The sequence below is a fragment of the Hylaeus volcanicus genome, chromosome 8 (assembly GCF_026283585.1).
Source record: "Hylaeus volcanicus isolate JK05 chromosome 8, UHH_iyHylVolc1.0_haploid, whole genome shotgun sequence".
In the NCBI taxonomy this organism is placed as follows: domain Eukaryota; kingdom Metazoa; phylum Arthropoda; class Insecta; order Hymenoptera; family Colletidae; genus Hylaeus; species Hylaeus volcanicus.
Genome location: NC_071983.1, coordinates 1,536,313 through 1,554,006, shown reverse-complemented (window position 1 = coordinate 1,554,006; position 17,694 = coordinate 1,536,313). Strand labels below are relative to the sequence as shown.

The 17,694-nt window shown below is 40.0% G+C and overlaps 1 protein-coding gene across 3 annotated transcripts in view; it reads right to left on the bottom strand.

Annotated features, from left to right (window-relative positions):
* Positions 1-665: 665 nt before the first annotated feature.
* Positions 666-17,694, bottom strand: part of LOC128881513 (BAG domain-containing protein Samui-like) — a 21,490-nt gene continuing 4,461 nt past the window's right edge. The window contains exons 1-2 of one of the 3 annotated variants that reach the window (XM_054132632.1): positions 9,128-9,881; positions 666-4,827 (exon numbers count right to left, since the gene is read on the bottom strand). In XM_054132632.1, coding sequence (XP_053988607.1) covers positions 2,833-4,827; positions 9,128-9,190 — 2,058 coding nt within the window. In that variant the 5' untranslated portion in view covers positions 9,191-9,881 and the 3' untranslated portion in view covers positions 666-2,832. Of the gene's footprint in view, positions 4,828-9,127; positions 11,928-17,694 lie in introns of those variants that run through there. The other 2 variants (XR_008458095.1, XM_054132631.1) reach the window with 2 other exon arrangements.

Below are 17,694 nucleotides of genomic sequence, written 5' to 3'. Positions count from 1 at the left end.
GGGGATGTATATGAAAAATTGTACAATATTTGTATACAAATGGGGGAAAAAGAGTTAAGTATCGTAAAAGCCTTATGTAACGTATAGATAGCTCTTTATAGTGAACACGGTCGGTTTGTAGATGGACATGCGAAGGGCATCTGAAGGTCGATCTCTTTTTACACGAAATATCCAGTTTTTTTTTTATACCAGAATTCGATAAAGCATTGAAGTTGAAAGCGAGGACTCTCATTGAAGGAACTTTCACCATCGCTTGAGTTGATTTCTTTTTCGTTTCGATTTTAAACGCATTCACGTCATGTTACTGCAACTGAAACGCAATTTACGGAGTTACCGCCATCAATTGATAATCAAAAGTGCACTAATTTGGAAATTCATCAATCTGAACGTTTCAGTAAAAGCAGTAAAAGTGCAGTAAAAGTGTCGACACAAAATTACATTTAATTGTTAAATCTTAGTATCCATTTTAACAATATTATTCATTTGGTAAATAATTTTTTCCTAAGCTCAGAACTAGTTTTTCCTGAAGAAGTTATGTTATGATTTTTAATTTAAAAACCCATGCGCAAAATGTCTCTGTAATAAATTTAGAATCGTCTTGATAATGACAAATGTATATTTACACGGGATATACAGGAAATTGGAAACCGAACCACGCGTTGTGGACTTCATAGACCAGACTGTATTTTCATCGAATGCATTTGTTCATAAAATAGTTACATTCTCGCCACATATTTATACAACCTACTACTGTATAGTTTCTTGACTTTGTTTCTCTAGTCAGTCACTCCGTTTCTCTCTAATCTTTCACGTAGTCATTTGCATTCTCGCGTTTAGCATACACACGTACGCTTTACTTTGAAAAAAAAAAAAAATAAAAAAAAAATGTGTGGTTCGAAAGCACGTGATCTCTATGGATACGTAAACAACATCATACAGAGGAAAAGAAAAAAAAACAAAGGTTGAAAGTAATGAGGATCACCCTGAACAAGGAACCATAAAACAATGCATCCCATTCTCCGTTGCACTTAAAGAAAAAAGAATACATGGAAGTGGTTGAAAATTTTAAAGCAACGTTCGAAACACATTGTGAAATCGTCCATGTATAGAATCAACTTCCTATTAACATTATAAACCACATGCTGGTTCTTAAGTACTCTGGCTAAACATTTTCTTTAAGCGACGTCCGTTTTTGTTGAATCAAAAGTAATGAAGTGGAATATAATATTTTAATTGAAATAAAGATAGGAGTTTGGTTGGTGCCCTGTTGGATCGGATCACTTTAAATCTCGATTGTCAGAATTATTATTGTTTAAACTATTTAATAAAATATGACCTGTAGATGAATGCACAACCGTTGACGACTTTTTCGCTTTTTTTAAAGCCTCGGTGAGTGGTACGACGGAGTAGGCTAAATAAAAAGTATAGAGTCAGTTCAACAGCGCGGCGTTTAACAATAACAATGAACAGGATGCATCGTTTCTTGCAAGTCGAGCGCATACAATCCTAACAATATGTACACGGTTCGTATAGACGCACATGTTTCGTCGGCGACACCAGACGCTTGATATTTGCGCCTAAATCGTTCCAGCAGACGTACAATAAATTATAAATAATAATAATAATAATAATAATAATAATAATAATAATAATAGTAATATAAAGTTAGTTAATCAGGCCGTGCGCTGTAATACTAGAGACGGACGTGGCTCCGTTCATCAAAATCGTCCCCGACGATCCCAACGCGTTCTCGTTAAACGAATCGTCGATATTAACAAAATCCACGCAATCGTCTCGAATTAATCACTCGGTTCTGACAATACAAGACACCAAAAACATCTCGCGGTTCTCGTATTCACCGAGAACACGCGTCTCTCTCTCTCTCATATTATGTTTCCCTCCATTTAATTCATCCAACGAAAGGAAGATGTTTGACACGCGACGTTACTCGATAATAATTGAAGAGAAAAAGAGCACTGTTAGATCGCGTAACCCTTTCGGTGCTAAAACTCGAAGCGTATTCATCACATATTTCTTAAGCAATATTCATCAAACGCTCATAGGCGTTTACCGCACACATCCTACCAATGGAAGCGTTGAATACCAGCCCTGGAAAGAATTAATCGATCCAAGACTGATCGATAAAATTTCCTCGCTCTTAAGCTGTATGGTTACAAACGTCAACAGTACCCAAAGGGTTAAGAGGCAGATAGGGTACTCTCCGCTTTCAAGTGACATCTTTTTAAATTAAATTCCAGTATTGGGGATCATTGCGATGTTCATATTTAAAGACTTATACGTAAAGTTTGTAATAAAAATTGCTACCGCGTTTACAAGCCTTCCCCCGCTTTCGTCACTTAAAACCGGAATTTCCACAGTCGCAATGGAAAATTTGTCTAATACAATTTCGCACTAGTATTCCGCGTACTCGTTAGAGCCCCTCAAAAATGAAGACAGGAACAGCCTTGTCCAAATGCAAATAGCAGCACGTACAGTGAGAATCCAATGTGATAATAATGGTTAAAAAAAAAAAAAAAAGTGATTGTTTGTTGTTCGACGCGCCTCCCAGTCAAGAACGATCAACTAACGCCGCGGGCGAGAGAGCAACGGAACGATCCGAAGAACGATTCCCCGTTGGCGTTGGCGAACGATCGCGTGACTACGTCGATCCACGACGCTATCATCCGGCACCAAAATCAACGACAAAGCTTAGCACGAGACTGGTGGCTCTTCCAGAGCTATCAGCCTCTTTTCTTCGTCGCTCACTATCACAGGATCAGAATCCTGGATCCCGAATCTCGTTGTGACAATTTGTAAACTCCCTTTTCATTTCTACTTCGCGTTCTCTTCGGCATTGTCTGGCGGTGGCATCGGTATGGGTTTGTCGGAGACTGGTACCTGTTTCTTCGTCTTTTTCCCCTTCTTCGTCGCCTTTTGAGATTGCTTCACCTCGTCCACCTCCGCCTTCTCTTTCGGTTTGTCAGTCTTCTCCTTAGAAACTTCCTCCTCTTTTTTGTTCTCTTCAGGCACCGTCTCTGGATTCTTGGAAGCATCTTCTGGCTTCATCTCTTCGGAAACAGCTTCCTTCTTCTCACAATCCTTCTCTGGCTTCTTCTCTTCGGATATGTTCTCCTTGTTCGCTTCGGAAGCACTCTCATCCTTTACCTCAGGCACATCTGTTTTCTCAGCAGTGTTTGCCTGCTCAGGGGTCTGCTGCACCTCCATAGGTGTAGCCTCGGATTTCTCCGCAGGAATGATGTCCATAGGTTCGGAAGATTGTTTATCGGCTTGATCGTTGGCGGAGTTGATCGTCTTCTCGTTCAGGGCATCAGGGTTGCTCTCTTCGACCATCTTTGTCGGAGACGACGGGCCAGGTGGCAGAGGTATTGGCTCGTTGGTTTGCGATTCCTCAGTTTTCTGATCCACGTCCATGGACTCGCTTTGTTCGGGCTCGTGGACGTCATCAGAGACCTGGCTCTTGGATTCCGTGATCTGTGGAGAGGGAAGAGAAGCCTTCGACTCTAACAAGCTAATTGTTTCTTGTATAGTTCTTATAGCGTTCTTGCGCGCCTGTCGAACGTTATCTCTGCCCTCGGTTTCTATGTCGTCTAGCTTGATCAACTCCCTGGTGAGCATTTCGTCTAGATATATGTACTGTTTCTCTGTTCTTGAGTTTCCTGTATACGATTTAACCTGCTCGGCCAGGGAGTCCACTTCTTTCTGAACTAAGGCTACCCTTTCCAGAGGATCCTTCGGAGGGCATGGTTTGGGCTTTGGCGGTTCTTGTTGCGGAGGTTGCTGGTGCTGTTGCTGAGGCTGTTGTTGCTGTTGAGCTTGCCTCTGCTGTTGAGACTGCCTCTGCTGTTGTCTAGGTTGCTCGTAATGCTGCTGAGGCGGTTGTCTCTCGGCGTATTGCTGCTGTTTAGGCTGTTGGTAGTGAGTGTGTTGCTGTCGACTCGTAGGCTGCTCGTAAGCGGTTTGTTGCGGATAGAACGCATCCTGAAATTGAGGGAACCATTTGTGGGACGTACCGAACGAGGGCTCTGTGAAGATCGATGATCTCTTGAAGTCCGACGATGGATTGAATTGATTGGAGGGTTCTCTTCTGAAATGTGACTCGTCTATGTTCCTGGGCAGTACAGGTTCGTCTCTGCCCTCTACAAAAATTGGTATGTGCCTGACGTTGCTTTGATGTTGCTGAGGTTGTTGTTGGGGCTGTTGCTGTTGCTGTGGTTGTGGCTGTGGCTGTGGTTGCTGCGGTTGTTGAGGCTGGTTGTGCTGAGGAGTAATATCTATCCTAGAAACGTATCTTTGTCCTTGTGGTTGCTGACTCTGCTGCTCTTGTTGCTGAGGCTGCTGATTACTCGAGGATTGTCTGTTCTCAGGCGGAGCGGACATCGAGCGCTGACCGCGACTCGCTTTGTCAGGATTCTCCATGTTATGATGATGTTGACCTATGTCCACCGTATTGCGCAGCCCGTACTGAGGGATTTGGTTCCTCCTGCTCGGCTGCTCGAAATTCTGAGATCGTTTGTCCTGGAGGTTGGCCTCAGGCTCGCCGTGAGAGCTGACAGCACTCGCACCGCTGGCGGCGCTGCTTCCGCTCGCCTGGCTTCTCGCGTCCTCGTCCGAGTAACCCTGGTAGTTGTTGGTCCCGGCGTTCCCAGAACCACGGTTCCTGTTACGGAAGGAACTGTGGAACGGTATGTCGCCCCAAGGCGGTCCTACGAGGTGATCAGCGAATTCTGGATGGCGAGCTGCTAGGTCGTCCAAATGGGACCTAATGTCGCTGCGTCGACCGAAACCGTCGTCGTCGAACAGGAAGTCCTGTAAAAAAGAAACGACCGAGGTCAGATACATGATAATCCAAAATTATGGAGTATGTTATGGCTATCCAAGACTCTGAGACTCTCTGACGAGGGTGGCCGTTAAAGAAAATTTCACCTTATAGAAGATTTAAGGGAGTCTTTGGAACGGTATAACGAAGATATTGTTATGAATTTTTTCTTTAGAGAAGCTTTTATTTTTTTTTTTTCATAAGGAAATATAATACATCAAAGTTATGAAACAGATCTAATTAGCTATCTAAATTATTTCGAAAGCTACGAGACTTGACGAGGAGCAGACTTTTCACTTTCCACAGCCACGAAAGAAGAAAGACATGCGTTGTTACTGAGAAAGCTACAGCGCCTAGATTCGCACTAGCTATTCACGCCGCTTCGTGTACAATGTATTTACGTGGGCGTTTCGCTCGTGACGCCGTTTATTACGGGTTTTACGTCACGAAAAAACTATATATAGGTGCCCGGCGCAACGTGCACGTATATGTACATCTTCGAGCATGTATTTTTCCGGCTCGCCCACGTGAAATAATTCGGTCAGGCTAACCGTCGGGCTACGCGTCCGCAAATAATAATGATATCGTTACGGAAATCCATGAACGAACGTCTCCAAGAGGGGAGGTGTGTATTTTCAAATGTAAATTGACCGCACAGTACCGAAACGGAAACCTTAACGTAAATATACGAAATTATTCGATTGCCTACTCGTTCGGTGCTAGAAATAGAAATTAAATATGATTTTAATACTAGAACTAATGGTTATTTTCGAGCCCACTGATTTTCAATCATCGATTCAGTATTTTTTTTTTTTCCAGGAATCCTCGATACATATTCTGTTTGTCCAAGAGTGTGTTTGCAATCATGATCTTCTCGCTTCCTATCTCGACGTTATGGAACGTATTAATTATTACCCAATGCGGTTCCAGGAAAGTGCAGTCGCACTGCACGCGTTTCACGCTCCGCGTTGAATATTCATCGACCAACTGCATTCCACGCGTTCCTTGCCTTTTATGAGACTTTTCGTGATTTCAATTGTCGACTCACCAATCACGCGTCACACGTGTGACGTTACACTAGTCGCGTGGGCATTTACAATCGCTCCCATAAATAATACCCTCTATGTTTATTGAATAAAATTTGGCTAAATTAAATGGTAGGTTTAATGTTTCCAAATAAATTCATTGCGAGTGGATAAAAGTATACAGTCTGTTCGTATACATATTTGTAATGAAACATTTATTTAGAGCCTTATTATTAGAATACACATATAAGAAACAAAGGAGGAACGAGGCAAATGACGCAAAAAAGATCAGCAAATTACTATGGTTGCCCATAAAACAGGGAACTGGGTGAATGTCAGCGAGCAGGCGCGGTATAAACGATGCTCGAGGGAAACTGTGTCACGGCCTTTGGAGTCAAGCCTGCGACCGACACTGATCAGCAATCGCTTCCTGATTTCTCAGTCAACACATCTCAGTCTTCGTTCCTTTTTATTATTAGTCTATTAAATGATGTTTAGGACATTTGACGATAAATGTACTCGAGATAGGTTCATTTTCACAACATTGGTATTATAATCAGTAGTATCGCTGAAATTACAGGGATACGCTATCATTCTACAGTGGCGGTACTAGTTCGCCTGCTCATCACACGCTGGAACGTGGTAACCACGCTTTGAGAAACACTAAATTCGACTATTCCATGGTTTATTAGCTCCGAGTGCGGTCACGCATCGAGTCGCCTGGCCATATAAGGCAAAACCGAAATCGAGGAGCACTATGTTTAAAGACGTTAGCGCGAATTGTTTCCTTAATACGGTGTACGGCGCACGCCTAGCTCTTCAAGGAACGATAACGCGATATTTCAGCCTGTGATCTAATCGTCTGCCCCTTATCATGGACAAAAAAAAGAGGAGAAACCGGTTTCTGGTAAACAGTACTGTTAATACTGTTCGCGATGACGCTACGGAGCGACAGCCGTCGCGTAGGCGTACACCTGCCAATCGAAGACGGAAGAAGAAACGAGACTGGAATTCGTACTTTCATCGTTTGACTCGACTAAATTGAATACTGCATCAAACTATTATATATCGTTTATGTATCATATATTAAAAATAAAATCTGTATACGCAAGTTCGAAATCGGTGGAACTCGGCCTTGATCTAGAGTATCTCTTGAATAAATGGAAATTAGTTTAACTTTCCTAAGATTTGAATTCGACAAGAGTCTCAAATAACCTTAGTAGCAAAAACATCACTTTCAATTTCTGTTTCTCTTAAACCGACTAACTAAAGGGATTAGGACTTTATTTATCCCAGTGTCGAGTTACAATAAAAAGGCACTCGAATGGAAAACACGTAACACGGCATAAGAAACCCTCGTCTTAACTCGCTCGGTTCTGAGAGCGATGATGTATCTCGCGGAAGAAGTAAAAAGTCTAATCGAGTTCGAATGAGATATGGTCATGTAATGTTTGAAGCGACAGATTCGAAAGTATGTACATATACTGACGCCAGTGTTCCCTGTAAGAATGTATATGCGATTCCATAAGGAAAAACCATCTAGGGTCGTAAGGACTGGAAACGAGCCTTATACGGTCGAGTGATCGAACATAAACGGGAGGAAATAAAGCCGGATAACTTGACGAATGGCTCGCGATTATGTTAGGTTTTTTTTAGATTTTTTCTCTTTTTCTCGGTCATTCGGCGAAAGGGGACACGCGAGAAGCACATCGTCGCGAGAAGGAGAAAGAAAGAGAGTCATTGCGACGAGTAACCTCTCCGTTAGTTTATTATTAGCGTCAACAACGCTTGTGTTTCGGAGGAACGAGTCTCATTCGAGGAGAGCGTAGCTCGTCGAAGCATTCTTGCCTCAAGTTGCGCGCGCTCGATCGGGCAGACATTTTATTCGGTTAAAAATTCCGTCTGACGAACGAACGATAAGACGTACTTTATCTGTTATTCATCGAACAAAGATAAACGCGGGTCATTCTCTCGTAATACGCTCAATTCTCTTCAGGGTAGAGAAAAATATCGTTTATGACGAAATAGACGCGCGAGGAAATGATAAAAAATACAATCAAAGAAAGGACTACTTTTCAATATTCAACGGAAAATAAAATTAAAGCAAGAAGCTGGTCTCTAATCACCCAGATAGCTGCAAATATCTACTATTTAGTAAGATTAAATACATGTTTCTCACAAGTTTCCCACTACCGATTGACGAAAAAAGCTATACTTAGCTCTCGAATGATCCTTTTTATTCTCTGGCGTAGAGCAAAATTTCGGTGAAAGCAAGAAAAAAAATCCACGACTCAACCTGCCCGACGTACCGTGGCAACGAAAAACACGTCACTCCTCGCAAAATCTATTTCTAACTTACACGCGATCTCACGAACAACCGAGAGAAGGTCGAACGAACAGACGGCAACGTTACATTGCAGAAACGAAACCAGCGACACGAACAGATTATCAAAGATTGCACGAGAAAAAGTGACGATTGAATGTTCAATGCATAGACCCATAACTGTATCGGCCGAGGTGAATATTAAGACTCGATCGAATTTTAATCTTTCTCACATTATGTCAAACAATATTTCAAACATAAAGAAAAATGGCGATGACTGAGCTCTATGTAGATATCTAAGCCTAATGAACTCCGAACATACAGATATATTCTAACGGCCATCGGGCTATTATTTTCACCCATTACTCGTTAAATAAAAATAAATTTATAGCATGAAATATTTCACAATATCAAAACAAAAAAATGTATCCATTTACTCCAAGATTCTGTCCATATGTGGTAAGTACGGTTACTACAGCACAGCGAACGCGATTTGTCCCTTCCAAAATAGGCACACGCGTTGCGCACGTTTTCCAGTATCGTATATCGCTATAATATGTAAATATAGCACAGAAGGTTGACGACTATCAATTCGAAAACACTGTTTGAATACATGAAATTCATCGGATCGTTTTGAAACGACAAGAACACGTGTATAGAACGATCTGGAATAGCTCGACGAAAACGCCTATCTTATAAGTACGTATAGATGACTCTGCACCAGTGGCAAGTCGCATGAATCGAACCACAGGATCTGGCGCTGGCGCAACGACACCGGTGCATTTTATGTTAGTCGAACGGTTGATTTTAAACGAGAATTGAAAATCATTACTCGACGCGTTTCATCGTACGAGTGGCTCGTTGGAAAACTACGTAACCTTATACGTAAACACGTTTAATGCTAACGAGGAGAATGGGGGGAAAAAATATGGCACCACTTACACGGTCCAAATCGATCGGTTTTCCGAATTCGGATGCTTTGTCCACGATGACAGGAAAGTCCATTTCGTGGACTCTTTGATCTGTGTCTGTTCAACAATACGTGGATTCCTTTTCTGTATTGTATTTTTCTATTTTTCTTAAATAGTCTGTCTTTTCTCACACACTAGGAAGAGGTTAAGTCGTGCCCGTTGCCGTTAAGAGCTCTCTGCGGGTTAAGTTTCGTTTTGCACGTTTCGCTTTGTTTATTTAAGGAATCAGCAAAGAAGCTTGCTAAACAGCGACGGTTAACAAAAAGCCGAACGAAAATTAAACGTATTGGCAGCACACTCTCGTTTTTTTTTTTCTAAGCTTGTCTGTCAAAGATTACCGGAAGAGCAATGCGTGACAAAGTCGTTTTAGTCCAACGGTCCTTCGTTCGATCTGCTTTCTTCCTGTTTCGATCCTTTCTCTTCCTTTTCTATATACCAAGTGTCGTGTCACTCGTTTATTTTCTATGCACTATCACACACACGCGAATCAGACTTCTATATTTGAGGAAACTGTTTTCTCTCGAACAATATTCAAAGACGCACGGGTCTCGATGCACTCCTTTCAGGTCGATAGTGAAACTGTCGGCGCGCGACCGAGGAGCAACTTAAATATATGTATATTTCTTGTGTGGGACGTAGCCACGTGACTACAGAACCGAACTCGTCCGAACGTTCGCGGTAACGACCGATGGAACACGCGAGAGTGTGCTAGAATGTTCGTTCGCCTCCGTCTGGTTCTTTCGAGAAACGGTGTATTTTCTGCCATACATACGTGTACATATGTGCACATAGTACGTGTACTACGAACCTGTACCTCATAGAATAAACTATGTTAAGAGCAAATTTTATAGATTTAGAACAAGTAAATTAAGTTATTGAACTAATACTATATCAGACGCGAAGAATGATTTTATTTCTCATCTTCTCACCTATGTCGATAGGATACTGAATTGATCGCATTCAGTAACGATATACATATTCGAAACGATAAACGTTCGCACTTGTCGAAAGTTGAAAAGATGATAACCTTTTTCTCGACAATGACTTGCTATTTCATGTTTTGGTATTGAGCTTTGAATAAAAAGTATTACCTGTCCAATTACACATTTCGATTCTGGGTTTGAGACTAGTAAATACAAGTACAACATTATATAAGTGTTCCAAGTACGTGTACAGCATTTAGTATCGAAAATGTATTTTTTTTTTTTTATTTGATTGCAAAGCCGAGTTAAAATATCTTTCGAAGGTGATTCATTGCTTCTGCCAACTTCGGCTGGTAGTGTCATGTTTTTCCTTGTTTTCTTTTTAGAAAAGACCTGGTGGCAAGGCTGTACTCTGGACTTGTTTACCTATATCCTTTTATAGTAAGCTCGAATACCCTTCGCGTTCGTATCCCCATCCGAAAAGTTGGTCAACACGGTTTCTCGCTGCTGTCTATAATCGTCTTAAATCTGGCTATAAATAGATCACCGGCTAAACATAATTTATCATCGTGTTGTCGTTTATAAAAAGATGCATTACGACAAATGCAACCTATAATTTTTAATTTAATATAACGATGAATCATCAAGTGTGTATTAATAGAACGTGTCTGATTTAAAGATATCGAACTGTTCCGAAATATATGTATAGATCAAGTATTGTGCCCAATAAGAATCAAATCGAGCGATTAGCAAACGAAATCCATGCATCAACATGGCGTATTTTTAGAGTCATTCGAATTACGAAACGGAATCCTTTGAATCTCTATTATGGAGTTTGGGAATCTATGTATATCCGATACTGATGGCAAGCAACGATTTTAAGTGGCTTGCCGAAGAGCATCGTCGGATGCACAGAAAGCTATTACTAGCCAACAGAATTTATAGCATTTATGGCGTACTAAACGGTACAAAGAACGTATTTCACGAATTAACACTTGGAGGAGGAATTCCTATCATAATTTACACTTGTTAGGTTGCAAGTATTGTATTGTATTCTAGATATCTAGATCCTCGATCTGGTTTCCATTGCAACGAATCTATACACATGAAATTTGACGACTACTTAAAGTTCGTATAGATGCATTACGATGACTATTAAATTGAGATTTAGATTATATCTGTATGTACATTGTTCTTAATAGAGATCGGGTCAAGTATAGTATAGAGGCACAGAATTCATTTCTCTACCTAATAATTAAATTTGTTATTGGAATTTTGACAAAGAAGCAGTAGATACAATCTCGACGAAGATTCATCTTTATCGCGACGAAATCAGGATTAATAATAGTTTCACGCTTCATCTATTAAGCAGGCGTACGAGGAAGCATTTTGTCGCCGCTTTCCTAACGTCAACTTGGCCTCTAGTTCGATTCTCGGCCGTATTGCCAGCGAACTATAAGGTCCGCCATTGAATATTAGTCATACGATCAGATTCTGGCCCGATTCCAGGCACTTCTGCTTGAAATGAGACTACGTGTGTGCGAGTCGTGTGGCCAGGTAGTAGACAGACTTCACGATCAAGACGTTGCGTTCTGACACGGCAATAAGCCCGAGACCTTGCTCGATACTAACCTAACTTCCACAACAACTGATGACAGAATATGTGTATTAATTCCTAAGCTACATTATCAAAGTACAGATGATTTTTTTCTTTGCCAAATGATTTTCTTCGTTTCCTTTGTAGATAAACAGAAACAACATCATGACTGGACTGTATAAATATCCAAAGATAAGCGATCGAAAATTAATTAAGCAGAGTACCATTGCGTCAGATAATGGTATTGTGTACATTCTGCAGCTCGATTATGCCACTGGGATGTAATTAATGAGATATACAGGGTGTCCCAAAAATGTTGCAACACCTTGAAAGAGGTGGTTCGGGGGGTGATTTGAAACAACTTTTTCCTTAGCGAAAATGTTGTCCGAGACTTCGTTGAGGAGATATTAAGCGAAAACTTCGACCAATCAGAGCGCGAGGATGCCGGTTGAGCGTAGGCTACGCGCTAGGCGGCCGCGCTCATTGGCTACCGCGAGCGCTGCATCGGCATCCTCGCTCTCTGATTGGTCAGTGTTTTTGCTTAATATCTCTTCAACGAAACCTCGGACAAGATTTTCGCTAAGGAAAAAGTTGTTTCAAATCACCTCCCGAACCACCCCTTTCAATGTGTTACAACATTTTTGGGACACCCTGTAGAAACTGTCAGATGAAGTTCCGTGACTGGATAGACGCCAAGTGAACTGGAGAGAAAGTTTCATAATCTAATAGACGATTTTAAATCGTTTTTCGAAAACTTCCTTCAGCACTATTACCGCAAAATATCGAGATACATATTTGTAAACAAGTTCGTACTTTTGCGTGGTAAATTTGAATAGCGTAGTACTCTGAAAATAGCTTCTACGTGGTAGCGTAGCGTTTAATTGGAACAACTGATAATTCGGTGATAACGGATCGATCCGTGCCGTCTAATTGCTGTAATTGCCATTGCATAATCCTATACTCATAACAGGAATTATAAGAAATGTTAAAAATAAAGTAGAATTACATGCCTTGTTAACACAGCCTGTTCGTTAATAGCAAATGGGACGTTTTATAATTGTTTTTCTGGTTAATAGAGGTCATAAAACAATCTCTCGCTAAAAAATTAACTTAGCTACGCCACTGACTGGAATGAAATGTGTGAAACTTCATCGAGCGCCAAGTGTTATACACATTCGTACACGTCGAATTCACGGCCATTTTCGATTATTAATGATGATGTTTCTCTCTTTAATGATGCGCCAGATACTTGTGAGCTCCTCAAGGATCTTTCGATCTTGAAAAATATGCACTCGTACACGCTACACTAATGCCTGTAATTTATGCTTCGTTTCATTTACGAATAAGTGTACTATCATACGAATATGATACAACAAAATCATTGATACGGAATATGTATACGAATAATTGGAAAGGAAAAAAAATGATCGAAATCTCTGAATCAGGGCACAAACGCCATTCGAATTGAACTACAAAGTGTCTCAACGATTGTGGAAGAAACGAAACAAGTTGAATTCAGAAAGCCCCCCCTCTATTTTGATCTAAATACGCCCACGTCTCTCTAAACTTAATATTCCTATTTTTATTATTTTATTATATTACAATTACGTGTATGAGTAACGTTAGCTTTAAGGTTCACGCATTACCAACGTCACTTACCCAATAACAGTGCGACAGAACACGTGTTACACTCTCAAAATATCAAATTACACAATTGCGGTCACCAAGTATTATCGCAGCGTTGCCCATCAAACTACAAATAAAAATTTTCAGGGAATCTTCAATGTGTACAGCGCACTTTACAAGAGACAGGAAACACAAATCGTGTGTCGACACACTTCAACGAACACGTCAATTTATTCACAATACAGGGACACAAACGTTAGTTCGTTCGACAGATGACTCACATCACGTCCCCCAACGAGATAAAGATTATGTAACGAATCGGTAATATATCAGCGAAGCGGTCTCTGCGGATTCTATGAAATTCCAAGCGCGAATGAACATCGCTTCGGTAGGCCGCGAGCTCTAAGACGATCACGTGAATAAAGTAGATGTATCTGTCGTCGCTTCACGCTTCTTGGTAAGTGGTTGAGCACTAGTACCAGATATTACGGATTATCTGCTTAGAGCCAGGGCCGGTTTTACGTGAAAACGAACGATGACGTTTCAACAAGAAAGTAAAAAATAAAACTTTCTAAACCAATGTAATAAAACACCCTGAGTATATTTTGTTTCGACAATGAAACCATCGTTGAAAACACTTCTCTCGAAACTAAGACCTGGCTTAGACCGTAGTCTGCGTACCACGCGAAAAGAAAAAAAAAGAAGGTTCGACATTTTCAAATGTTGTAATATAAAATTCTAAGTCGTCTAAGTTTGCGATGTCGAATATTTAAAAATTAACGATCCTAGATACACTGAACCAAAATGCAGTTGCAAGAAGCGTTCTAACCGTTGGCGTCGCATACCAACGACCATCTTAATTCGAAACAGAACATAAATCTTACATACGCATGAATTACTGCATCGCTCTACAAGCATGCTGTTATTGCGGCAATGGCTCTTGTGTCACTCGTTGCGACGCATCTAAATCACATAGTACTGTTACAATATACATATAATAGTCACGGATTTAGAATGGTTCATAAAATTTATTTCAAAATAATAGCACAATTGTATTTACAATTTTTTAGACAAGTCACAACAGCGTAAGAGGTTAGTTTGCTTAGAGATGAATCTAATTTGAACATACGGGAACACAAACATCAAAGGTTCCGACAAGATTTTCGGTCAAACTAATCTGTGATGTAAATACGTATTTTACGGAAACACGACACGACTTCACCATACACAAATGGATGATAGTCGTAGAATAATATTTCTATGACGCAATCGAAGCAAATCGAAGCGATTGTAGCCATATAGACAACCGTAGAAATATTATAGATAGAGTAAGGGAGCCAGATCTCTGGTTACATCGCTGCTAAAAAGAAAAAGAAAATCCCGATATCCTATCTGTCATTGTCTATCAGCGCATGCGTACAAATGCATGGTCCCGCGCGTCTTTTGAATATCTCGCTGCCAACGTTAACGATTTATTCAATTCGCTTCACTCAGCTTTAAATTATTTTCTTGTAACGTTTTATCGGTACTAGTGTTACATAATCTATAAATTGTATAAACGCGTAATATAGTACTTTTATACGTTTTAAAAATTTATAATATACAAAGCTATCCCAAGTTGGGATTCCCAACATCCAATAAGCGACGGAGGAGTCGAAAGAAATTAAGGGTATCCAAAAAGAATGTCGTGAAAGTGTCTCGTCGCAAGATTTCTCTTTCGATGATTACGTTCTACGATTCCAAATGACCGATTTAAAAAGTAAGAGTACACTTACGAGGTACGAGCTGAACTTCCGCTTGTCTTAGCTTCTGTGCCGCAGATTGAAACCAGAACTTCAGAGTTCCAAAACATGTTTTCATCGTGAAAACTTGGTACACAGCCCAAAAAAAAAAACGAGGGAAAACGCTGCTTCGTCGTTTCGACGAACCGTGTTGCCATCTAACGGAATAACGAGTAAGTTAAAAATACCAAACTGCACTCTTACGCAACATCTGTACCATAATAAGATACGTCTAACATCTTCTACACCGAATTAAAAATATTATTGAGGAAATAATCCAGAAATCGTAAAGCTGAGACGTGTCGTGTTATACAAAGAATAAATAAATTATTCTTCAACCACAATAAAGAAACAAAATTATTTGGATTTATCAACCTTCGCGTATCTAGGTTATGCAAATTGTTCATATTTTTACTTTAATTCCAGCATATTGTTTACTAACGATCCAACAAATTTATGTTATTAATGAATCTATTAAAAATGTCTTCGTTACGAATGAAAAAAAAAAAAATAGAAAATCAGTAATAGGGAATAGAATCGATTTATCGAATTATAGATCATGTCGTTTGGTAGGAGTGCTCAGATTAAGTCGAGTCCTCGATCTTACTCCTCGATTCTCTCCATGCGTCTCGATCACTCGCACGATCATCGATAATGACGATCGATGAATGATCTACGGTGATCGATAGCGTTGGCAGGAGCGCATGAGATCCGAGGAGGTCGATCGACCGTCGTCGCTTACCATGTACTCCAACTTTTCGTGACGTCAGTGAGATTACGGTAGACAGGTTCAGTTACATGTAGAGGTTGGGATCAAGTTCGATACTGTATTAGTGAATATCGATTAATCGAATACTTGGACATCACACGGGTAGAATTAAATAAAATGCAAATTTATATTTTATTATGAATTTAAGCTTCTGATCATTCAAATAAAATTCTGTATTTTACGTCAGGATAAATTATGTTCTTCAATTATTCACATGCTATTGGATGGTTACACATTTTATATACATAAAATATGTATGCCTTCCCCCTCTCTCAGAATTATTCTGTTTTTCTAAAGACGTTTTTGCGTGTTCTTTTTATATGTTTCACACGAAGCAAACAAAAATGAAAATAAATTGTCATAAGTCGGTTTCATTCGTCATCCTCGTTTATTGTTCGTAGAAAATTTCCGAGAATATGCTTGTAATGGTTAGAAAAACTTAGGGACGAGTTAAACAGAATTCCAAGGACGCAAATGCAATTAACAGGTGTTAACCGTATTGTCGACCCGTATAATGAAATAGTCGATTCATTGCAAGTCACAATTTAAAAGTATAAACTATCCTTTTTAGAAATGAAGAGCAACGAGGAAAATATAATTTCTGAAAATAAAATTTAACGTCGCGTAAACTGAAAGCCAGCGGGGATTAATATAATAAATTAAGAAATATTATTGAAAAACAAACGATAGAATTGTTTATAACGCATATGCATAATTTTTCAAACATGACTGATGGATTTCTGTACTTGGCGACACGAGCTAATTTATTACAACTAGTAACAAATGAAAATATTTTTCTTCTATTTTGTTTGATAATTCGAGGACGCGGACTATCATTATATCTCTCCAATCATGGAGTCGATTGTAATTGATAGGTACACCAGGGAGTGGCGGTAAAAGCTACGTTAAAAGCTTCGCTCGTTAAAAGCTCCAAAGGTCAAGGCATGCATACCAAAATACGAGTATACATTTTTACGTCTGGAAAATTAAAGACCCAACGTTAACCACAATTCAAGGCATCTTCTCATTCCAAAATTTTCACTAGAATGATCGATTGTTTATCTGTTAAATGTCCCAATTTAATTAAATCTTTATCTAAAATTTCGGTTCGTATAATCAGAACAGAAGAATCGAATTAAACTAATAAACTACCATAACAAAAAAAGAGTACCATAGCACATTGCTTGGGCAAAGAATTAATCATCGATATCGTCATCGTCGTCACCCCCCGAAATTTTCGTTGCATGACTGCACGAGAGTCGTTGGGATGCATCGCGTGGAAAGTCGCATTTTTAATATGCCCTCTTTCTCTGTTCTGAGAACGCGAACCCTTTATTATCCCTTCCACTTTCCCTAGAGACTCATTCATGAATTGGCTGCATTCCTATCGTCTTCGTGGCCCGTTCTGCGAATCCCTGAAGGGAAAGGGTTGCCTGGACACGTGTTCGGAATTTCAGAATGCAATCGATGCACGTATCTCGATACATAAAAACTTTATTTTGCTACTTGCTACTATTGCTGTCTAAAAAATATCTTCATAAAAGAGACCATAAAATATTTTCTTCCCGTATTTCCACTCTCTAGACGACCACGACGAGGGCATTTTCCGAGTTGAATATTCGTGTGGGGAAAGTCAATAAAAGCTCCAAAAAATAGGGTGGAAAATCGAGCCATCATGGCAGCAATCTGTCCAAACCAAATATTGATATGGGGACTAGACGAATATATGGTGTGAAATGTTTCAAGATATCATTTCTTTTCAGAAGAAGACTACTATTAACCTTTTGAGAGAGAGAGAGAGAGAGAGAGAGAGAGAGAGAGAGAGAGAGAGAGAGAGAGAGA